The sequence below is a fragment of the Scyliorhinus canicula genome, chromosome 4 (assembly GCF_902713615.1).
Source record: "Scyliorhinus canicula chromosome 4, sScyCan1.1, whole genome shotgun sequence".
Classification (NCBI taxonomy): domain Eukaryota; kingdom Metazoa; phylum Chordata; class Chondrichthyes; order Carcharhiniformes; family Scyliorhinidae; genus Scyliorhinus; species Scyliorhinus canicula.
In genome coordinates this window covers 51,950,441-51,975,114 of record NC_052149.1, presented here as the reverse complement: position 1 = coordinate 51,975,114, position 24,674 = coordinate 51,950,441, and the positions used below count along the sequence as shown (strand labels likewise).

At 45.0% G+C, this 24,674-nt stretch overlaps 2 protein-coding genes across 2 annotated transcripts in view; one reads left to right on the top strand and one right to left on the bottom strand.

Moving 5' to 3' along the window:
• The window catches only part of orc1 (origin recognition complex, subunit 1), a 28,750-nt gene extending 24,626 nt beyond the window's left edge, over positions 1–4,124 (bottom strand). Inside the window, exons 1-3 of the mRNA XM_038794245.1 lie at positions 3,821–4,124; positions 1,570–1,697; positions 965–1,143 (exon numbers count right to left, since the gene is read on the bottom strand). Coding sequence (XP_038650173.1) covers positions 965–1,143; positions 1,570–1,697; positions 3,821–3,924 — 411 coding nt within the window. The 5' untranslated portion in view covers positions 3,925–4,124. The remainder of the gene's footprint in view (positions 1–964; positions 1,144–1,569; positions 1,698–3,820) is intronic.
• Positions 4,125–4,870: 746 nt separating this feature from the next.
• Positions 4,871–24,433, top strand: prpf38a (pre-mRNA processing factor 38A). Its single transcript, XM_038794244.1, has 10 exons — positions 4,871–5,110; positions 15,191–15,350; positions 15,936–16,057; positions 16,711–16,796; positions 20,172–20,279; positions 21,342–21,454; positions 22,016–22,042; positions 22,132–22,229; positions 24,038–24,086; positions 24,164–24,433. The coding sequence occupies exons 1-10, from the start codon at positions 4,981–4,983 to the stop codon at positions 24,204–24,206; spliced, it is 936 nt and encodes a 311-aa protein (XP_038650172.1). The 5' UTR covers positions 4,871–4,980; the 3' UTR covers positions 24,207–24,433.
• Positions 24,434–24,674: the final 241 nt, after the last annotated feature.

Below are 24,674 nucleotides of genomic sequence, written 5' to 3'. Positions count from 1 at the left end.
ATTTTCAAGCTCAGTATTAGAAAAACAAATTGAATGTAGGGTGCTCTGCTGAATGGTGAGGTCCAATGTACCCCAATATTGGGCACCAGGCCTTACTCCCAAAGAGCCTGCAAGGTGCAGCCGCTGAAGCGTAACTGAATATCAGCTGATGCTGGTTTTGCAAGATCCTTGTTTTGAATAAATTATTTTACATTTGAAGTGTTTCAGATTTGTACTCCTGCAGCCAGTGCATCTACTTTATACAGTATGATGGATGGCAGACTTCCCACTGTAATGTGAGCATACACCTGTCGACCACATCAGGATGTGATGGTACCCAACATTTTTAATAAGTCACTTCACTGCACAGATGCTTGGGAAGCCTCTTGCACCATATGCAACCTTTCCAGGACACTTTGAAAATAAAAACGCAGTTTCCAAAAAAAGGCCAGCCATATTATCACGCGTCATTAGCAGCACTCGCACAAATAGAAATATTAACCAAGCTACATCAGCAAACAAGACAGTAGAAACAGTGAACCAAACTTAACAAGCTTCCCTTCCATCCATGTAACAGTGAAATTTATGGTAAAAAAATGATCAAAATTAATTGAACGCCACTTATGCTCCAAAGCCATATACCATGCTGATCATGCACTTGCCAAACAAAACTGTTGAAAGTCCAGCTTCAATTACCAAAGGCTTCTCATTCACTGCCGCTGCTTTAAAAAATGTAGATCTAATTCCATCATAAAGCATAGAATTAACACTCAGCACAAACATCAGGCAGAAGTAATACGGAGGTAACCAGGTTGCATACGGCAAAGTCGCACAAGCAGCAATGGGATAAATGCCTTGATTAATTGCTGCGGATCAAGGCAGGCAAGACCACGGATGAACACCTCATCCAAAATCCCAGCACCTCTGACAATGCAGCACTGCACTCAAATGCCAACCATGTCTAGTTAAGTCGCTCAAGTCTTACTTTTACAGCCTTAACAAGGGTCTCTGCACTGATATGATCATCACAGTCCGGGACTCCATACAAGAAGATCTCCTTGGGGTGAGTCTCCCTTCCCAATAGTTTCTGCTTTGTCTTGGGTATTTCCTCAATTCGAGCAAACCACTGGACCACTGCAGACTTGGCGGGATGTTGTTGGTTACCTGGTGAGGAAAATAAGCCACATCAATTAAGAGGTATGGGAAACCGAAGTTTGAAAAGTTTATGTATGTAAAAGAAAAATGGAGGGCCCAAGTGTGAAGAAGTTTCAACTTAAATGAACTTCAGCTTTATGGTTGTGTTGAATTGCTATTTTAAACATCCATTGGTTTTTTGTTAGTAGAGGAAATGGATATATTAAAAAATATATTGCATGCATTCCTGGTTTTGATGCAAAACTTTCAGTTGCCCACGGTAATGTGCTAGAATGCTGCAATCTGAGTTTAGACTGCCAAAACGCACCGAATATTCATGGGCAAGGTAATATTTTATGTAAATCATTATTATTTCCAGATAATGCAAGGTTACTTCAATCTATAAACATTCAAAGCAGAAGCATACATGAGTTTATATATGAAACTTGTCCTTACCATTCTCGAACAACTTTAGCAGTTTAGCTATATATGGTCGATCCTCATCTTCACTTTTGACTAAAACAAAATCTCCAACATTGATGCAATGTTTGACAGAAGCTCCTTCACATTGTATCTGAATACCTCTAAAGAAGCAAAAATATTATGTAATTTTTCTAACATGGAGTATGCAAAACACTACATGTCCCTTCTCAACAATTAACCTGCAGAAATTGGGCAAGAAATGCATTTGCATAATACATTTCTCTGCAAGTTGGGAACATAGGAGCACAAATAGGCAATTTGGCTCTTCAAGCCTGTGCCACCATTCAGTATCAGGGCTCGTCTGAATATGGTCTCTGCTCCACTTTCCTGTCTGCTTCCCAAAATCCTCAACTCCCTTGCCGAGCAAAACATTTGCCAAGACCTAGCTTTCACTATTTTCTAGGGAAAAGAAATTGGAGGCAGAATCTAAATGGGGTAGAGGACAGAGAGATTACAGATAGACAAAATACAAAGTAGTGACAAGTTAACAAGACTATATAAAAAACAAAACAAAGCACTTGGGTTCATTTCTACAGTGATGAATTGAAAAGCAGAGTATTGTGAACTCCAGACTGCGCAAATGATGTAGATGTACTGAAAATACAAATATTATTCACTAGAACATTAAGATACTTCATTTACTTATGTGGGTGCTCTCATGACTGAAGGATCCATGAAAATCAGCATGGATGTGCAAAAAAACTGGCAGTTCATGTTGTTGATACTCAGGAAAACCTCAGCAGCTGCACCAGCCCTGGTCTTCCTCTGGGCACATTGGATGTTGGACAGCAGTGTGACCCATTGACAAGACACACTGCAGAATCGCACCAAGGCCCTCAACAGCACCTTCCAAACCCACAACCTTGAGCACCTGGAAGGACAATGACAGCAGGTGCATAAGGAACACGACCACCAGCAGCTTCCCCTCTAAACCACACATCATCCAGCTTGGAACTACACCGCTGTTCTTTCACTATTGCTGGGTCAAATTGTTTAAAGTGTGAACTCTTTCCTAGCCTGTGTGCATCGCTGGCGAGGCCAGCATTTATCACCTATCCCCAATTGCCACCAAAAGGTGGTGGTGAGCTGCAGTCCATGAGACAGGAGCGCACCAACAGTGCTGTTTAGGAGGGGGATTCAGGACTTTGACTATGACAGTGAAGGAAAGTCAATATAGTCCCAAGTCGGGGGGGGGGGGGGGGGGGGGGCAGAGGGGAACTTTCAGGTGGAGGTGTTTCCATGCTTCTGCAGCCTTTGCGTCCTTCTAGGTGCAAAGGTCACAGGTTTGGAAGGTGCAGTCTAATGAGTCTTGGTGATTTGCTGCAGTGCAGCTTGGAACTGGCTACAGAATGTTATCATTTATTGTGAGGAGTGTGGTGAATGTATAAGTACTATTAATTCACCAATATACTGTGTTGCATTATACCATGCTATTAACCCTGTGGGTTCCATCTATGGGCCACTGTGTGGCTTCAACCACAGGGGGAGATGTGGAGCATGTACAGGCTCCACCCCTTGTGGAAGTATAAGAGCAGCTGACCTGCAGGACCACCTTCAGTAACGTACCAGTCGCAGGCAGGCAAAGTTGTAAGCAGGTTAAAACCACTGTTTACTTCGACTCGAGTCTCCGAGTGAATTGATGGTCACATCAAGGAGAATTGATTACAAAAGTAGAGAGGTTGTGCATCAATGCACAGGGTATTGGTGAGCCCACATCTGGAGTATTGTGCACTGCATTGGGAATCTTATTAATTTAGAGAATGATGTAAATGTATTAGAAACAGTTCACTAGGCTAATACCTGGAATGGGCAGGTAGTCTTATGGAGGAAAGGTTGGAGGGATTAAGCTTGTGTTTACTGGAGTTTATTTAGAAGCGCAAGAGGCAACGTGATGAAAACCTAAGATCCTGGAGGGGTATTGACAGAGTGGATGTGGAGAGGATGCTTCCTCTTGTGCGAGAATCTAAAATTAGGAGCGGGTCACCCATTTAAGGCAGACATGAGAAATTCTCCCGGACGGTCGTAAAGGACAACAGAAACAGAATATTTGAACATTGTAGGGCTCGATTGCTTGATAAGAGGATGAATGGTTGTCGATTACAGACAGGAACAACTAAATAAAAATTAAGGCTGATTAAGGTAACTTTAGGCGATCCTGGCGGCCAGATTCCTGAGATATAAATGACATTAAACTGGAAGAGGAGAAGGTACAGTTTAGACTCACTCGTACTCTAACTGCGGCAGCCTCCGGTTCACTTGAAGAGGTTCCCCTGCCCAGCTGTAAACGTGTCTTTTCCGCTCCTTCAACCTGGTTAAATAGTTGCTCATCTCAGATGCGATTCGCCAAACTTCAGATTATAAAATATAAAAACAAATAAAATCCGCACCCTGAGGAAAACGGGGCTGATTCCCACCCGGAATCTGCTCTGAAGAAAACTTCAACTGCCCTGATGTGAAAGGCAGAATGAAATGCGGCTGCAGCCCAGCAGACTCTCGGTGGCCTCTCCCGCTCCCAGCAACACTCACATTTTGGCGCCATCCCGGTCAGCTGAGGCTCTGCAAAGCATTCTGGGTACATTTAAATTCATCAGAAAAACAGAAGAGGGTCTGCCCGGCCACAGGGGGCCGCTGTAAGCAGGATGTCTGCCCGGCCACAGGGGGCGGTGTGAGCAGGATGTCTGCCCGGCCACCGGGGACGGCGTGAGTAGGATGTCTGCCCGGCCACAGGGGGCGCTGTGAGCAGGATGTCTGCCCGGCCACAGGGGTCGGTGTGAGTAGGATGTCTGCCCGGCCACAGGGGACGGTGTGAGCAAGATGTCTGCCCGGCCACCGGGGGCGGTGTGAGCAAGATGTCTGCCCGGCCACAGGGAGCGGTGTTAGCAGGATGTCTGCCCGGCCACAGGGGGCGGTGTTAGCAGGATGTCTGCCCGGCCACAGGGGCGGTGTGAGCAGGATGTCTGCCCGGCCACAGGGGGCGGTGTGAGCAGGATGTCTGCCCGGCCACCGGGGACGGCGTGAGTAGGATGTCTGCCCGGCCACAGGGGGCGCTGTGAGCAGGATGTCTGCCCGGCCACAGGGGTCGGTGTGAGTAGGATGTGTGCCCGGCCACAGGGGACGGTGTGAGCAAGATGTCTGCCCGGCCACCGGGGGCGGTGTTAGCAAGATGTCTGCCCGGCCACAGGGGCGGTGTGAGCAGAATGTCTGCCCGGCCACAGGGAGCGGTGTTAGCAGGATGTCTGCCCGGCCACAGGGGGCGGTGTGAGCGGGATGTCTTCCCGGCCACAGGGGGAGCTATGAACGGGATGTCTGCCCTGCCACGGTGTGGGGGGTGGTGTTGCTCCATCAAACAGTGACTAAAGTGTTGCCTTGCCTGCTGGGATTGCAATGGCGAACCGGACGGTGAAAGATGCTCACAGCATCCATGGGACCAACCCGCAGTATTTGATTGAGAAAATCATCCGCACTCGCATCTACGAGTCCAAGTACTGGAAGGAGGAATGTTTCGGGCTGACAGGTAGGGAATGGGGCTGGAGGATCAAACACAGAGCTTCAGGATATGATTGTGGTTGAGGCCTGGGTCTCTTGCTCGGACTGTAACTGTGGTCGGTTGCGGACTGGAGCAGCCACTCGGTTGCAATAAGCTAAAAGCAAATTACTGCGGATGCTAGAATCTGAAACAAACACAAACTGGAACGCCTCAGCAAGTCTGGCAGCATCTGTGGAGAGAAGGGAGCTAACGTTTCGAGCCTGGATGACTTCCGTCAGACTAAGGCCAGACCTGCAGGGATTTTCCAGCGTTTTCTGTTTTTGTTGCACTCTGTTCCAGTGATGGCTTTTTATATTCCCAGGAGAAACCCTGAGCCTGTTCTGGTTTGTAAATAGCAGTCGCAGTGTTATTCATTGTTTTTCAGCTGTTTTTTGGATTTTTGAAACACCATTTAAACTTGAGTGTGAAGACAGTGAGATGTTATATTTACAGTGAGATTTTGTTCTTTTAGTACACCCGGATGTCAACATAGCCGCAAAATAAAGTTGACAGCACAAATGGAACTTTTTTGGCAATAATAGAAAAGGAGACAGATAAGCTAGCAGAATGGGTGAATATTTGGATGATGTAATTAAATTTATGTTTTGTGAGTTAATACATTCTGTGCAGGAAAATGACATAATTACAGATGGGTCTAAATTTGAATTTCTTTTGAGTGGGTTGATCACAGCATTTTTGAAAGGGATTGTGACTGACACAAAAAAGCCTTGAAGGCCAATTCATACAGGATTAGTAAAGGGAGTTGAATGAACAAATTGAGGGAATGGAGCAAGTGGTGTATCTCGTAACTAAGCTTCAAGAGCACAAGAAACTATAAAAAGACAGTAGTGCAGGACTGACAAGTGTTAGCAGTAAGGAATGAGGGGAAAAGAAAATAACCTGGTCCTTAAAAACCTTTGTACCTTTAATTTTAGACCTTGTACAAATGTCTTTGTTCCATTATTGATGGTGGTATTTAGTCACTTCAGTCCAGTTCCTGCTTTGTCTCTCCTTCAAAGCTTTTCTCAAAACACATCTTTCCATCCAACCTTCTCTGCCCCATTTCCAAATTTTCCTTGCCATGGTTCCCTATTGCAGTGGGACGTTTTCTATGTTAAGGGCACCAGATACATTCAAGCTGTTGTTGCTACTCTCTGAATGACTTGGCATGTGTCACAGGAATAATCCTGAGATTGCTACCTTGCATTTTAACTTGGATGCCTAATTCCTCAAACACCAATTTTAAGTTTTCCTTACATTATTGAAACTCAATATTCACTTTCTATTTCCAGAATATTTCCCATTATATTCACTTACTTTTCTTAAGACAGTAGTGTATTCAGGAAAGCTAGTCATGATTGTAGACAAGGCTGTTTTTCACCTATGTCTGCCACTTCCTCTTGTGCAACATTATTTCTTTAGTCTACATGCTAACTATTTGCTCAGCAGTTCACCATATGTAAATAGACATCTAGACTTTCCTGCGGTTCTTCCATTCAAGTACCAACTTTCTGCATGTTTCCTCATGTTCACCACCCTCCCCAATCTGATGGCAGCTAGGCCCTTCCTCTGTCTTACTACTTCTCTCTTGTTGCAGAGTGGTTGTAGGGCTGAAGGAGATTACAAAGGTAAACCAATGAGGGATCGGAAAAAAATTGAAGTGTGTTTGAAAGTTTGTATTGCTCAATTTGGGAGCGGGGGTGGGTGGGGTGGGGGGGGGGGGGGGGGGGGGGGCGGTGTTGGTGAATGGCACTCAATATGATTTAGGTCAGGGCAAGTGTCAGAAGGGTAGCTGAGCTAAGGGTCACTGTGTTTCCAAAAGAAGAATTTCTTTTCGCTGTGCCCATCAGCCGGTAAGGCATTTAAAATGAGAACTACTGCATAATCAGCCATGCAGCCTTCCAACCCTAAGAGGATTAGAGGCAACAGTGAGCAGGTGAGTGCACACTACATATACACTTGGTGCCGAGTGCCCTGTACCTACATGCTTGTAACTCAAAATCACCTGGAGGCGAGCTTCTTTCATTTTGAAGCTAGGCAAGAAGACTATGAACATGGATCATTTTGTTACAAGAAAGAGATGGCCAGAGACACAAATAGACAGTGTGTACCTCTTAGCCAGGATCTTGCATTGCTGAAGAGAGCTGTTCTGGAGGGTTAGTGGCAGGACAGAGCAGTGCTAGTCTCTATTAGTGTACAGAGCTCCAGGGCCTCCAGTGAACAGCCTACAGAGAAGAAACTTAAATCGGGAGCAGGCTTTGTTGTTAATGTGCCAATGCAAATCAGGATGCAAAACGCATGTGTGTTATATGCAGGGAAGTACTACCGAATCAGAGTTTTAAACCCTCAAAACTGTATAAAGGCATCTGAAGACCTAAAGGCATGGGAGCTCGAAAAAAACCTGATTTTTCTTAAAGGATGAAATGAGAACTGAAATCATCAGCTGAAGTGCTTAGCAGAAATGTAACACTGATTGACAAAGCACCATTAGCTTCTTACATGGTAGCTTATCTTGTAGCTACAGCGAAAATGCCCCACACTGTGCAAAGAGATTAATTCTCCCTGCAGCATTAGACATGGCTCGCAAGGTCCTAGATGAGAGGTCAGCTTTGTTACGACCCCCTGGGCTAGTGCGTGTTCAATTCCAGTCCCACTTGACCCGGAGTCGCAACACAATTTAAATTAGTAAATAATTCTTTTTCTTTTTTTTAATAATTTTTATTGAGAAATTTTGATTTTATACAACAATAACGCACCTTAGTAAAATACCGAAAATAACAATAATATTAACAATCATATACATTCGCCCCATCCCCATGAACAACCCAGCATTTTAACAACAACGCAAATTAACACACTATGAAGTTACAGAATAAACACTACAATAATGCACCCCCCCCCCCCCCCCCCCCCCCCCCGGGTTGCTGCTGCTATTGACCCAGTTACCTATCTCTGAGCCAGGAAGTCCAGAAAAGGCTGCCACCGTTTATAGAACCCTTGTGTTGATCCTCTCAGGGCAAATTTGACCTTTTCCAATTTTATAAATCCCGCCATGTCACTGATCCAGGTCTCCACGCTTGGGGGGCCTCGCATCCTTCCACTGTAGCAGAATCCTTCGACGGGCTACTAGGGACGCAAAGGCCAGGACCCCGGCCTCTTTCGCCTCCTGCACTCCCGGCTCCACCCCAACCCCAAAAATCGCGAGTCCCCACCCTGGCTTGACCCTGGATCCAACCACCCTCGACACCGTCCCCGCCACCCCCTTCCAGAATTCTTCCAGTGCTGGGCATGCCCAGAACATATGGGCGTGGTTCGCAGGACTCCCCGAACATCTGGTGCACCTGTCCTCACCCCCAAAGAACCTACTCATCCTAGTCCCGGACATGTGGGCCCGGTGCAGCACCTTAAATTGGATGAGACTAAGCCTCGCACATGAGGAGGAAGAGTTGACTCTCTCCAAGGCCTCTGCCCAAGTCCCGTCCTCTATCTGCTCCCCGAGTTCCTCCTCCCATTTAGCCTTCAGCTCCTCCACTGACGACTCCTCCACCTCCTGCATTACCTTATAGATGTCAGACACCTTCCCCTCTCCTACCCACACCCCCGAAAGCACTCTGTCCATCGTCCCCTGCGAGGGCAGCAAAGGGAATCCCTCTACCTGTCGCCTAGCAAACGCCTTTACCTGCAGGTATCTGAACATGTTCCCCTGGGGAAGGCCAAATTTATCTTCCAGTTCCCCCAGGCCCGCAAACCTCCCGCCAATAAATAGGTCCCTCAATTTGCTGATGCCCGCCCTTTGCCATCCCCTGAATCCCCCATCCGTGTTCCCCGGGATGAACCGATGGTTGCCACCCAGTGGAGCCTCCATCGAGCCCCCTGTTTCCCCCCGATGCCGTCTCCACTGTCCCCAGATTCTTAGGGTCGCCGCCACCACCGGGCTCGTGGTATACCTCTTGGGGGAGAGCGGCAACGGTGCCGTTACCATGGCACCCAGGCTCGTACCTCTACATGACGCCATCTCCATTCTTTTCCACGCCGCCCCTCCCCCCTCCATCACCCATTTACGCACCATTGACACATTGGCTGCCCAATAGTACCCCAGAAGGTTGGGCAGCGCCAGCCCGCCTCTATCCCTTCCTCGCTCCAGGAACACCCTCCTCACTCTCGGAGTCCCATGTGCCCACACAAAGCTCAGAATACTGCCGGTCACTCTCCTAAAGAAGGCCCTGGGGATAAATATGGGCAGGCACTGAAAAAGGAACAAGAACCTCGGAAGCACTGTCATTTTGACGGACTGCACCCTCCCCGCCAACGACAATGGCAGCATGTCCCACCTCCTGAACTCCTCCTCCATCTGATCTACCAGTCTGGTAAAGTTATGCTTGTGGAGAGTCCCCCAGTCCCTGGCCACTTGCACCCCCAGGTACCTAAAGCTCTCCCCTGCCCGCCTAAGCGGGAGCCTACCAATTCCTTCCTCCTGGTCTCCAGGGTGCACCACAAACACCTCGCTCTTGCCTAAGTTTAATTTATAACCTGAGAAGGTCCCAAACTCGGCTAGTAACTCCATCACTCCCGGCATCCCTCCCACCGGGTCCGCCACATACAGTAACAGGTCGTCGGCATACAACGACACCCTATGTTCCTCTCCACCTCGCACCAAGCCTCTCCACCTCTCTGAATCTCTCAATGCCATCGCCAGCGGCTCGATTGCCAGTGCAAACAACAAGGGGGACAAGGGGCAACCCTGCCTGGTCCCTCGGTAAAGCCGGAAGTACTCCGACCTCCTCCTATTCGTGGCCACGCACGCCATCGGGGCCTCATATAGCAGCCTTACCCATCTAATGAACCCTTCACCAAATCCAAACCTCCCCAACACCTCCCATAGGTACCCCCACTCCACTCTATCGAAGGCCTTCTCCGCATCCAGCGCCACCACTATCTCTGCCTCCCCCTCAATCGCCGGCATCATAATGACATTCAGCAATCTCCGCACATTCGTGTTCAGCTGCCTTCCCTTCACAAAACCTGTCTGGTCCTCATGCACAACCCCTGGCACACAGTCCTCTATCCTGGTGGCCAGGATTTTTGCCAGCACCTTAGCATCCACGTTGAGGAGAGATATGGGCCTGTATGAACCACACTGCTGGGGGTCCTTGTCCTTCTTTAAAATTAACGAGATCAGTGCCCGTGACATCGTCGGGGGCAAAGTCCCCCCTTCCCACACTTCGTTGAGTGTCCGCACCAGCAAGGGGCCCACTAGGTCCACAAACTTTTTATAAAATTCCACCGGGAACCCATCCGGCCCCGGTGCCTTCCCTGACTGCATCTGCCCGATCCCCTTAACTAGCTCCTCCAGCTCAATCGGCGCACCCAGCCCCTCCACCTTCTCCTCCTGCACCTTCGGGAAAGAAAGCCCGTCGAGGAACCTCTTCATTCCCCCCCCTCTCCCCCGTTGGCTCCGACCGGTACAGTTCCCCGTAAAAGTCCTTGAAGACCTCATTCACCTCTACCCCCTTCCGCACCACATTCCCACTCTTGTCTCTCACTCCAGCAATCTCCTTAGCCGCATCCCGCTTACGGAGCTGATGAGCCAGCATCCTACTCGCCTTTTCACCATGTTCGTACGCTGCCCCTTGTGCCTTCCTCCACTGTGCCTCCGCCTTTCTAGTGGTCAGCAAATCAAATTTAGCCTGCAGGCTGCGCCTCTCCCCCAACAGTCCCTCCTCTGGTGCCTCTGCATACCTCCTGTCCACCTCCAGCATCTTTCCCACCAGTCTATCCCTCTCACTCCTCTCGCTCCTCTCCCTGTGTGCCCGGATGGATATCAGCTCCCCACGAATTACTGCCTTCAGGGCTTCCCAGACCATCCCCACCTGAACCTCCCCCGTATCATTCACCTCAAGGTACCCCTCAATACTTGCCCGGACCCTCCTACACACCTCCTCCTCCGCCAACAACCCCACATCCAACCGCCACAACGGACGTTGGTCTCGCACCTCTCCCATCTCCAACTCTATCCAATGCGGAGCGTGGTCGGAGATTGCAATGGCCGAATACTCGGCCTCCTCCACTCTCGGAATCAGTCCCCTACTCACCACGAAGAAGTCTATCCGAGAGTAGACCCTATGTACGTGGGAGAAGAAAGAGTACTCGCGTGCCCTCGGCCTTACAAACCTCCATGGATCCACCCCACCCATCTGGTCTATAAACCCTCTCAGTACCTTGGCCGCCGCCGGCCTCCTACCCGTCCTAGAGCTGGACCGATCCAGTGAAGGATCCAACACCGTATTAAAGTCCCCCCCCATGATCAGACCTCCCGCCTCCAGATCCGGGATCCGTCCCAACATACGCCTCATAAAGCCCGCATCGTCCCAATTTGGGGCATACACACTAGCCAGTACCACCTTCTCTCCTTGTAGCCTGCCCCTAACCATCACATACCTACCCCCCTTATCCACCACCACCTCCGATGCCTCAAACAACACATTTTTCCCCACCAGAATCGCCACTCCCCGGTTCCTCACATCCAACCCCGAGTGGAAAACCTGCCCCACCCATCCCTTCCTCAGGCGGACCTGGTCCGCCACCCTCAGGTGGGTCTCGTGAAGCATTGCCACATCCGCCTTTAGCCCCTTCAGGTGAGCCAGTACCCTCGACCGCTTCACCGGCCCATTCAACCCTCTCACATTCCAGGTGACCAACCGGATCAGAGGGCGTCCCGCCCCCCCTCCCCCGTCGGCTAGCCATAGCCCGTTGACTGCCCGCCCCAGGCCAGCACCCCCTGCTCGACCCCGTCCCCATAGCGACAACCCCTCACCTCTGTCCCCCCAGCCCCCACCAGCTCCTTCTTGACCCTACCAGCAGCAACCCGGTATTCCCCTTTCCCCCCCTCCCTTCCCCCCCAGGCTAGGAACCCTCCCAGCCGTGAACCGTCCTCCATTGTACTTCCGTGGGTCAGCTAACTTCTGCTGACCCCGGAAACTCCCGCCAATAGCCCGACCCCTCCCGAAGTGGGATCATCCCCCAATCTATCCCCCCTCCTGGCACCACTCCAGCGCGGGGAAGAACCAGTTAAGGCCCCGCCTCCCCCATCACCATCTCCACCCCCCAGCCCCGCAGCACGGGAAACCAGAGGAAAGCCCGCGCTTTTGCACTGCCCCACCACACCCTTCTGACGCAGCTCCCAAATATCAGCCCCACTCCATACCCCCACTCCGGCATAGAATACAACATACCCCCCCGACCCTCCCCTCAAGATACACAGCCCAGACAATGTCCCACAGCACAAAAACAAAAACATAGCAGAACAACCCCTCCGTAAATAACCATATCGAAATTGCAAAAGTACTAAAACAAGAAGAAAACAACAGAAGAAAAAGAGAACACAGCAACAGCAGAATCCAGCACTAATATCTTACAGCCGACCTCGCAACCCCCAACCCCTAGTTCAAGTCCAGTTTCTCCATCCGCACGAAGGCCCACGCCTCCTCCGGGGAATCGAAATAATAATGCTGGTCCGAATAAGTTACCCACAGGCGCGCGGGCGGCAACATTCCGAACTTTATCTTTTTTCTATAAAGCACGTCTTTCGTCCGATTAAATCCGGACCGCCGCTTAGCCACCTCAGCACTCCAGTCCTGGTAGATCTGCACTACCCCATTCTCCCAATTGCTGCTCTTCACCTTCTTGGCCCAGCGCAGCACGCACTCCCGATCACTGAACCGGTGGAACCTCACCAGCACCGCACGCGGGGGTTCATCTTCCTTGGGCCTCCTGGCCAGCACCCTGTGCGCTCCCTCCAGCTCCAAGGGCAGATGGAGAGATCCGGCCCCCACTAGCGAATTCAGCATTACAGCCACATAGGCTGTCAGGTCCGATCCCTCCAGCCCCTCTGCAAGGCCCAAGATCCGCAGGTTTTTCCGCCTCATGCGGTGATCCAGCTCCTCAAAGCGTTCCTGCCACTTCTTGTGGAGTGCTTCGTGCCCCTCCACCTTACTCACGAGGACCACGGCCTCCTCCTCTCGTTCAATGGCCTGCGTCTGCAACTTCTTGATGGCAGCACCCTGGGTGGACTGAATCTCTGACAGCCTTCTGTTTGTTTCCTGCAGAGAGCTCAGTACTTCATCCTTGAATTCTTTAAAGCAGCGCAGGAGATCAGTTTGTTGTTTCTGGGCCCAGAGTCTCCATTCCTCTGGAGCTTTGTCGGTGGCCATCTTGGATCCCTTCCCCCGTTTTTTCTGAGGAGCTGCTGCTGTTTTTTCCACCTTTCCACTCCAAGTTCGAGTCATGGACTGCAGGGAAAGTCGTTCAGCACACCTTCCCCCACCGGGAGACGTCGAAAAATTTCCGTTTTGGGCTCTCAAAAGAGCCGAAAAATCTCTTTAAAACGGGAGCTTCCAAATGTGTGGCTTACTGCTGCATAACTGCCACTCAAAGTCTTAGTAAATAATTCTGAAAGACACCCTAAGTCTAAGGCTGCCCAATAACTGCAGTCACCAGGTTTGTAAATTTAAACACTTTTTTTTTATCAATAACAATAATTAAATATGCAGCAACTACAACTGGTTAACTATTATCTAATACCTAACCCCCCTCTTTAACTCCCCCAATGCACATGCGCACGACTGACAAACACTAAAGGAAAAGAGGAGTGTAAAAATAATGAGGAAAGTAATAGGATAGGAGTCTTTGTTTCAGATGGTTGTCTTATAGCACACTTCCTTCAATTTAAGCTCAGCTGGAGTTTCTGCTTTCAGTATGTAATAGTTTTCATGTAGATTCATCCAAATTCTCTGTAGGTTCAGAAATACAGCAGCTTTTCTGGAGAGACTCACAGCTTCTTCTCCGAGCACCCAGGACCTGACTTTCCGTTCCTTGGTTTTCTGAAAACAATCCCACTCGGGCAGGACTCAATCGCCGCCTGTCGCTGGATCAAATACGACCTTTTGCCAATTCATTGGCCACCAGCCAACCAATCCAACCAAATCCCTCCGATCTCTCCAAAAAGTCTGAGTTCTGCTGTTAAAAAGTTAGCTCAGTTTACTACTTTTAAGCTTTGAGTTCCTTACTTCCTCTGCTCGACTTAAAGGCTTTATTCAATGTGAGGCATTGGCATTGAAATGAATTCCATCTAAACTTGAAGTGGCATTGAAAGGAATTGTGAAAGTCTTAAATTAATTAAACGCAGAGTACTAAATATCAGGCTTTTTGAAGTTCTGTGTTCCAATATGGGGGCTGAGCACACATATTTATTGTTCACACAGAGGTATGTTGGCTGTCAAGGGATTGGGTGCTTGGCAGAACTTATGAACTGAGATACAAAATTCACAATTTCTTCCGTGAGAAATTGTCCTCTCTGGCTGATTTGTTTGGTGATGAAAGTTGGATGCTAACTATGTCTTACCTTGCAGACATCTTTTCAATTCTAAACCTAGTAGAACCTCAAATTGCAAGGAAACGGTGATGATTGTCTTTGCACTGTGAAGAAATAGATGCTTTCTACTTAATGGACAGTTTGACAAATGCAAGTACAAAATCAAAACTACTATAGTTTTTTGAACTCCCACTGCAATGGCACACCGAAGAAGGGAACTTTCAATAGACTGACTAGCCTTATTCAGTTGCATCTGTCTGCACTTATCAACAGTTTTATTCACTACTTTCCAGAGAAGTTTCAGATTTTGAAAGAGAAGAGGTGGGTGAAAAATCCCTTTGAGTTCTGGGCAAGGTACGTAGGCGTAAGAGGTGACAGCACATTCAAGGACTCGAAAGGGAGGTTGGAGATGGGGTGGTAGCTGCAAGGATGGAGAGCTGAATGGTTGTTTGTTAATGAGTCAGTTGTACATATATATTGTGTTAAATTCCAGTTCAGAGCAAACTTTATTTATTCACTCAGCTGTATTTTCATTCTTAGCTCTTGCACCTTCCTTATGACAATCTATATAAGTCGAGTGCAAAATGTTTTTAAATAACTTCACTTTTTAGGTGTAACAGCAGATTGAGTCAGATATTGAGAAGTTGTCCTATGCTATAGAAATTTTGTAACAAATTAATGTCTTCTTTGCTTCTTAGCGGAATTGGTGGTGGACAAAGCCATGGAACTGAAATATATTGGTGGCGTCTATGGTGGAAATATTAAGCCTTCACCGTTCCTTTGTCTGACCCTTAAGATGCTTCAAATTCAACCCGAAAAGGATATAATTGTTGAATTTATAAAGAATGAAGATTTTAAGTATGTAAAATTTATTTATTATCAAATCGCTAATAAACTTTTAAATGTCAATGTTCATTGTCCGGTTATGGTCCAAATAGAGGTGATGGTGATGAATATGCTGAGCTATAAACAATGCACAACAGTTCCTGGTTCTTTTTGCTGTTTGATGTTCCCTGATGGAAAATGTGCATATGGGGACTCTGAGAACCAAGTCATGCTTTGCTGCCATGTAGTTCTTGGTTGACTCACCTGTCTTAACATAGCCATGAAAAACATCAATCTGAGTTAAGCTATCTGTTCTTCAACATGAATCTTCAGAAGTGGAGGTGGTGTAGTCCTGTCTCGTCATTCCAAATATGATGAAACTGAAGGAAATAACATTTGATAGTCTTTATTATGGAAAGAGGTGAATTAATGAGCATTGATATTACTTGCCCTATAAAGCCTTTTGTGCCTTGCATATAATATTTTATCAAATATTTTTTCTGTGTATGTTTTCTTAACTCACAGCTAAGTTCTTTGGTATCTAATGTTATCAGATTTTATAAATGAAGAATTTCTTAAACTGAAGCTTAAGTGCATTTTCATTGATTTTCATCCCAGGTATGTTAGACTGCTGGGTGCATTGTACATGCGACTGACAGGCTCGGCCATTGATTGTTATAAATATCTGGAACCACTCTATAACGATTATCGGAAAGTGAAGAGGCAAAAGAGAGATGGAGGTAAAGATTGTTCCAGCTATGAGCAAAAATGAGACCTCATTGTTTTCCAGAATTGAGTGCCTTGTGGTGTGACACTGAGAAAGATTTCTTGTTTGGAGCAAATGTACTTTGATCTCTAATGATATTGGAAATTAGATTGCAGTGATATATTGCTTTATTCACGATAGCTTAGTATCACATCAATTTCTAATCTCCATTCACTCACAAGTATTCATCCTCAGTAACAACCTTTCATTTTTGACTGTTAAATCCTTGAAAATTATTGCAATGTCCTTGATGGATGTAGCTAAACCAGTTCCGAAATCCGGTGATTTGAATCATGCTTGTTCTGCTTGTATTAAGAGAAATTATTTTTCTTTTACTTGATTACAGATAGAAGAAAAGGTATGAAATTGCCTCAAACACTTTAGGATCTAGTTTTAATTCTAGTTTTTGCAGTCTTAATTTTCTTCCAAGTTAGTGGATTTTCGCAGTAACTTCATTGCAGTGTTAATGTAAACCTACTTGTGACACTAATAAAGATTATTATCAATTCTTAAAAGGAACTCATGAGTGCTCACTACTTTTATGTGTGAATAATTTATAAATTGAAATGAAACTTCAGGTTTTGTATTATTTTTATTTCACATTATCATGTTTTTTTTCTCCTCAAGAGTTTGAACTTATTCATGTGGATGAATTTATGGATGAGTTACTCCATGAAGAGCGGGTTTGTGATATTATCTTGCCCCGACTTCAGGTACAAATTATAATCTGAAATATGTATGTTCTATTCTCTCCAGTTAATTGTATCTAACCATTAGGAAAGTGAAAAGATTGACCTCCTACCCCACCCATTTTATTGAAAAGTGTCAGGTGAGAATGGGAATGGACTCGACTACAATGCACCACGGCCTCCCCACACCCACCTCCACCCCACATGTTTCAATAGTGTGCCAACATTCGCAGTGCATGCTTGTGCGTAAAGATTGGCTACTATGATAAAGCATGAGTGCTGATGGTGCCCATGGAATCCTATGCAACAAAGGGTCAGCACTTTAAAGCTGAAGGGAACGATTTGGGAGGGTGGGTCAGAGAATTGTATATGTTAAATTGTGTCTTGCAAAAAAACATGGTTTACTTTTCTTATATAGTTAATGCCAGTTAATTTTAAAATGTATTGAAGGAAAAGTTTGTTTTGCTTTGTAGTACTTACAGGATTCCTTTCACACAAATCTTAACTCTTCAAATTAGACGGTTACAGACATCATGCACAAGTAACATGATTACTACTAGGATATGATTTCCTGTGGTTCAACATCTGAACAGTCAAGACCAAGGACAGTCTTCAAATGGAGCAAGAATAAAGGGTATTGGGGTTTAATCAGTCGAAGAGGCAGTATAAGGGGAAGGACGACTTGAGGCAGGGAAGCTACTTCAGTGATGATCGTATGTCTGAAATCAACATCAGGGATTGTTATTGACACCTTAAAAGTACCTCTGAGGGAGAAACCTGGGGCCTAGAAATGATGATTGTCAATTGGATGAGCCCAAGAACCTGAAGGGTACCTCATTGATATAAAGAAGACATTAAAACTGAAACTGCAGCATCACAAACTGTCACCTTAATGGGCAAGTCATCCAATCTATCTCTAAATGTGGGAACACTTAATGCTGAAAGCTTATGGACATTGCTGACAACAGAATTTTAAACAGACAGGTGACGGGACATATAATGTTAATGATTAGCTGGTATATTTACCACAGTTTGTCGAACTACTGGAGGTTGAAAGCATCACTTTCAATTCCTTTCTCCTTTCTGTAAAGATCCACGGACTATATGATTTACCTGAAAGATTTTACATAAAATCTCATGATCTTCTAAAATAGTGCAACGGATCTTAAAAATATTGATCGTCCTCGTGTCTCCTTGTTAAATTTGTTTAGTAATGGCCTTGTGTACAAGATTTGTTTTGTTCACTTGCTAGCTTATGACCATATCTGTTCCTGTAGGTGAGTAACTTGTCAACACTCTGAAGGATACATTTTTAAATGGAAAAAAGCTCTGACAGCTTGTTTGTATGAGAGACTTGAGTTCATTTCCTGTTCAGAATAGGGAAGTTGCCTGCACAGTTGAGCCAGTTACGTGCAAGGCTTTTATGTTAGTTAGAAAACTAACTTCTACACATTACAATGGTTAAGAAGAATGAGAAGGTGCAGGATAAATAACTGCATGTTTGAGCTCTCTTTCATTTGAATTTGTTTGCAGCATGACTACATGGTAACTTCAAACCAACATGGCCACCGACATCCTAACTGGGAAACCCCTGGGTTGAACGTCCATTTTTTAAAAAAAATGTGTTCTTTGGATATGAGCAATGCAGCCCATCCCTAGTTAAACTGAGATGGTAGTAGACCTTCTCTAATCAGTGCAGTTCTTGTGGTGATGCTATTAGGAAAATTCTAAGATTTTATCCATGATAACATGAAGCCAAGTCAGATTGATTTGTGATTTGGAAGGAAGCTTGGGGTTGATGGTGTTCCCATTGCATTGCTGCTGTTTTCCTCCATGGTAGAGATCACTGGATTAGCAAGTGCTATCAGGGTAGTCATAGAATCCCTACATTGCAGAAGGAGGCCACTCGGCCCACCAACTCTGCACCGACCCTTCGAATGAACACTACCCATATCCACTCCCCCATCATCCCTGTAACCCCATAACCTAACCTACACTTCCCTGGATACTGGGGGCAATCCACCTAATCCTCACATCTTTGGACTGTGGGAGGAAACCGGAGCACCCAGAGGAAATCCATGCAGACACTGGGAGAACACTCAAACCCCAGACATCACCCGAGGCTGGTAACCTTGATAGGTTGCTACAGTGCATTTGGTTAATATTGCAGGGATAGTGCACACACTGGTGATGAAGGGATAGCTATTGAGATCAGAAGTAGGGGAGTCAGCCAAACAATTGCTTTGTTCTGTATAGTATCAAGTTTCATGTCAGTTCTGGATGCTTCTTCCATTCATAAAGCATATAAGTATGCTGTCTGGATAGAAGAAGCATTCAGGGCAGCACGGTAGCATAGTGGTTAGCACTATGGCTTTATAGCGCCAGGGTCCCAGGTTCAATTTCTGGCTTGGGTCACTGTCTGTGCGGAGTCTGCACGTTCTCCCCGAGTCTGCATGGGTTTCCTCCGGGTGCTCCGGTTTCCTCCCACAAGTCCCGAAAGACGTGCTGTTGGGTAATTTGGACATTCTGAATTCTCCCTCTGTGTACCCGAACAGGCACCAAAATGTGGTGACTAGGGGCTTTTCACAGTAACATCATTGCAGTGTTAATGTAAGCCTACTTGTGACAATAAATATTATTCCTTTCATGAGCCTTCATAGCTGATGGAGAGGCATTGGTGGACTCGGCAATTGTGCCCGTGTGGTTGGGGCTTGTTCTTGTCGGAAGTGGTCATTGCCTAGCACTTGTCAACTCAAGCCTAGATGCTCTCCACGTCTTGCTGTGGGGTGGCATTGACTGATTCATTCTCAGAGGAATTGCTAATGGTAGTAAACATCAAACTCGTCAGCGTATAGCCCCCGCCATCTGAACCTGTGAATAATTGAATCAATTTTATGTTTGATTGAGCTAAAGAGGCTGCACTGAGACAGGTGGCAAATTGCTTGTGATTTAATCCAATCAAATAGCTTACCATGCTTTCTCCCAGAGTCCCAAATGCATGGTCACTTGGACATGTAATCTATGTGGCTCTCTTCACCATTAGTAGCATTTCCATTCAGCAACTGGCTTTCAGTATTTGGAATGGGGAAAGAAAGGTGTGGGGGCAGGTGGCAGAAATACACCCCATGAGAGTAAGTTAACAATAGTTTAATTTCCAAAAATCCATAACTTGGGATTCTACAAGTAGAAACTTAATAGCAGTAGTTTACATAAGTGCAACAATAGCTCAAGTTGTGATCTTGATACCATAAATACATTTTTGAGGTGTTTTTGTATGTAAAAGGGTGACCCTTTTCATTCCATGTTCTGAATTTTGCAGCTACAAACTTTCATTGTGCTTGAACTATTTGTAATAATTGATATGAATCAGCTTTGAAATAAGCTATTTTCATAATCTAGAAACGCTATGTGTTGGAAGAAGCAGAGATGCTGGATACACGAGTCAGTGCTTTGGAGGAAGATATGGATGATGTAGACACTAGTGATGATGAAGACGATGACGATAAGGTTTATATACACTTACTGCATGTATTTGAAATATCATATATTTGTCTTATTGTGAAAATTTGCTTCAGGGACGGCACGGTGGTGCAGTGGTTAGTACTGCTGCTTCACGGCGCTGAGGACCCGGGATCGATCCTAGCCCCGGGTCACTGTCCGTGTGGAGTTTGCACATTCTCCCCATGTCTGCTTGGGTCTCACCCACAACCCAAAAAGATGTGTTGCGTAGATGAATTGGCCGTGGTAAATTGCCCCTTAATTGGAACAAATTGGATACTCTTTATTTTAAAAAAATTAAAAAATGTTTAAAGAATATTTGCTTCAACTGTTTTCCATAGGGATGTATTTATTGTACTTTGATGCACTTCTGAAATGTTTTTTTTAAGGAACAGACTTTGGCCTAAACAAGGCTCCCCCATTAGCCTAACTTTTAATCAAACTTTAGTCCATTTCAGCATGCAAGCTGCAAACCTGAGAGATGATCCATCACATTAGAAACCCTAAAAAAATTGTTTTGTTACTAAACTGCATGATTTTTGTTGATCCATGTTTCTTTTAAAAGTAGGACTGATACATTTAAATACTTTTGAACTTTAAAACTAACTTAATACTTCCATATCGCAAAACTACATTTTTTTAAAAGAAAAAAATAGTTGTGCCAGTTGATGATTTTGTAAAATTGGAGCTTTTCAGTTTTCAACATGTTTTTGCCAGTATGTTTGTCAATATTTATAAAGTATTTTTTGAATGACCTTCAATCTTCCTTCCCTTCTCTCCTCATCCCACCCGATATCCTAACCCCATTCTGCCAGGCAGAAAACATTTCTTGAGTTTCTATTTTAGTTTCTATGTGAAAGTAGTTTTCGTAAGCAGTTACATTTATCACAACTACTTTTGTTTACATAATTGATATGATTTATCTCAACAATGTCATTCACCTGATTACAGGGACCGGAGTTAATTCTGGTCATCTATGTATGTAATTGGTACAGATGAATAGCAAAATATACTATGTAAATATTCAGTTGCCACCTTAATTTTCTGTACATTATTGTCATTAATTCCAAGGGTGACAGAGTCCCATCACCAGAGCCTCCACGACGAGGCTACCGTGACCTTGATCGGCCTCGAAGATCTCCATCTCCACGATACAGAAGAAGTCGAAGCAAAACACCAAGGCGGTAAGAAAATAGCTGTAGTCTTAACATTTTAATAAATGAAATAAAATGCAAAATGCTGGAAATTCACATTGAATCAATCAGCATATGAGATATAGCATTTTGGGTATATTTCAAGACCTGGTCCAGGATCTAGCCCCACCACGCATCTCTTCCCCCTGGTGGATGCAGTGAGCCATTAAAATTGCCGTTTACTTTGGCGGGACTGAAATATCCTGCTGGGCAGATGGACCCGTAAAACCTTGTCCCTTGAGTATGTTTTATTTCAGATTTACAGTACTTTCATTTGTCCTTTATTTATCAGTTTTCTTTAAGTAATGGATTGGTGATGGTGCTTAATTATGCTAGCAAGTTGTGGTAAATCTTTTCTCTTTAGATGTCTTATTGATATTTAGAAATTATTATCAGAGTTAAAGCATGCAGATATAAGAATAAATCATAAATTTGGAAAAAGAGACCAGTACAAATTAAAATTATACTTAATGTAGTAAAGGTAATTTTCCTTTACATCATGCTAAAGGAAATATTCAAAAGTCATCAAATTCTTAATCTTGTATTTTACAGACGAAGCAGATCCCCCAAGAGAAGAAGGTATAACGCTTTTTATTTCCTTGTCATTTATTGGTAGTGAATGCATCCATTATTTTTATTTCTTATTTCATGTTATTTTTCTACTGAAGCCCATCACCACGGCGTGAAAGACATCGCAGCAAAAGTCCCAGGCGGCATCGCAGTCGATCTAGAGATCGTCGTCACAGATCAAGATCCAAATCTCCAGGTATAATTTATTTTACTTGTTTTTAATTCAACAGCTTGCCATTTTCACTTTAGGAATGGACACTTGTACACAACCCTCATGTTTGGTGGCAAATGTGAAGCCTGTAAGAGAATGTCTTCATACATTTCCCCTCTTAAATTATTGTGATAGAAGATGGGCTGTCTTTTAAGACTATCTTTGTTGTAACTGACTGGTTTCTTGTTGATATTTAATGGAAATGTAGGCTGGTGTCTATGTAGAGTTCTTTGTTAATGAAATCCAAAGTTGGCTGGGTCCACTGAGACCGAAAAGATGAAGTGAAAGCGTTTGCCCTTGACATCAAGGCAGAATTTGACCCAGTCTGGCATCAAAAACAGGAATCATGGGGGTAACTTTGGTTGGAGTTTTACCTAGCACAAAGGAAGATGGTTGTGGTTGTTAGAGGTTAATCATCTGCGGTCCAGGATATCACTGCAGGAGTTCCTCAGTTCTTCAGCTGCTTCATTAACGATATTCCTTCCATCATTAGCTCAGGAGTGGGTGGATATTATCCAAGTCTTGGTGCATTTGGACATGAGGAGTACAACGGTACTGAACATTTGTGCAATCATCCGCAAACATGTTCAGCACCGTTGTACTCCTCAGGTACTGAGGCAGTCCATGTCCAAATGCACCAAGACTTGGACAACATCCAGGCTTGGGCTGACAAGTAACATTCGCACCACACCACTGCCAGGCAATGATCATCTCCAACAAGAGAGAATCTAATCATCTCCCCTTGACAGTCAATGGCAGAACTATTGCTGAAACCCCTACTTTGACCATTAACCAGAAACTGAACTAGACTAGCCATGCAAATACCCTGGGGACTAGAGCAGATCAGAGACTAGGGGTTCTATGGCGAGTATCGCACTTCCTGACTCCCCAAAGTCTGTCCTTCATCTACAAGGCACAAGTCAAGAGTGCGATGGAATACTCGCCACTTGCCTGGTTGAGTGCAGCTTCAAGAAGCTCGACACCATCCAGGACAAAGCAGCCCACTTGATTGGCACCCCATCCACGAACATTCACTCCGTTCACCACCAACGCAGAGTGGCAGCAGTGTGTATCCTCTACAAGATGCACCGCAGGAACTCACCAACGTTCCTTTGACACTACATTCCAAACTCATGATTGCTACCATCTAAAAGGACAAGGACAGGAGGCACATTGGAACACCACGACCTGGAAGTTCTGCTCCAAGCCAATCACCATCCTCACTTGGAAATATATTGCCGTTCCTTTACAGTTGCTGGGTCAAAATACTGGAACGCCCTCCCTTAACAGCACTGTGTCCTCGATGTTTGTGTGTCTGGGGTGATCACATATGCTCTAAATAAGCCTAACTACTAGTGATTGCGTTTACGGTTTCTCAGATTGTATATGTGTATGCTAGTGTGGTGATTGCTCCAGGTCAGCAACTGTAAACGGCTCTGACACATGTCGAGAGGACATGGGTTCAAATGCCACCCTGGCAGTTTGAGAATGGCATTGTTTTAAAAAAGCTTCAGGTAAAAGCTGATAGCACCAAAAGTGAGCACCAAGCTGATGATGGATGTATAAATATGGTTCAGTAATGTCATTTATGAGTAAGTCTGTATATTAGTCCATTTCCACACCTATGTGGAACTGCTCTCTGAGGTTTCTTAATATTGTAGATTATTAGCCATCTTTTTTGGGGAGTGGGGGGTGGGGGGCAAAATGTATTTTTGTGGTGGGAACTGCATAAAGATTCTTTTGCCATTTAATGTATGTTTCTGTCACTGATAATTATTACATTTTTCAAATAGGTCATCACAGAAGCCACAGACATAGAAGTCATTCTAAATCACCTGAAAGGTATTAGTTTCAGACTTTTTTTTCTAATTGACACAGAGTGAATGCATTATTCCTAATAATTTTTACTCCATTTTTAGATCAAAGAAGAGTCACAAGAAGAGTCGAAGGGGAAATGAATGAAGGTGGCATACAACCACAAATACACATTTCTAGTGTGTCACAATACCTATTTGTAGATATAACTGATATTTCCTCATATGTTGACAATATGCAGTCAATATTTGTACTTTTTGTTTATTCTGATTTTAAGATGCTATTAGCAACAATTCCATTTGACGTGAAAATACTATGGTCGTGCTGTTGTACAGCTTTTTGGAGTGGTCAGAAGATTGACATTTCTGCAATTTTTTGAATATGTTGAATGCTTGCTAAATTAAATTTACAGTTTTTATTTGTGATGATTTAGGTGACATATTGTGAAAGATGGAGCAAGTACGTTGTTTTGGTAAACTTGATTATTAAAAGTGATGAATATAGCAATGGTTATACAAAGGTTCACCTGAAATATGTTATATTCCATTCTTACTCCACAAATATTAAATGTCATGATTCAGATTGTTTCAAGAACTGTGGAAAAAAGTTAATGCT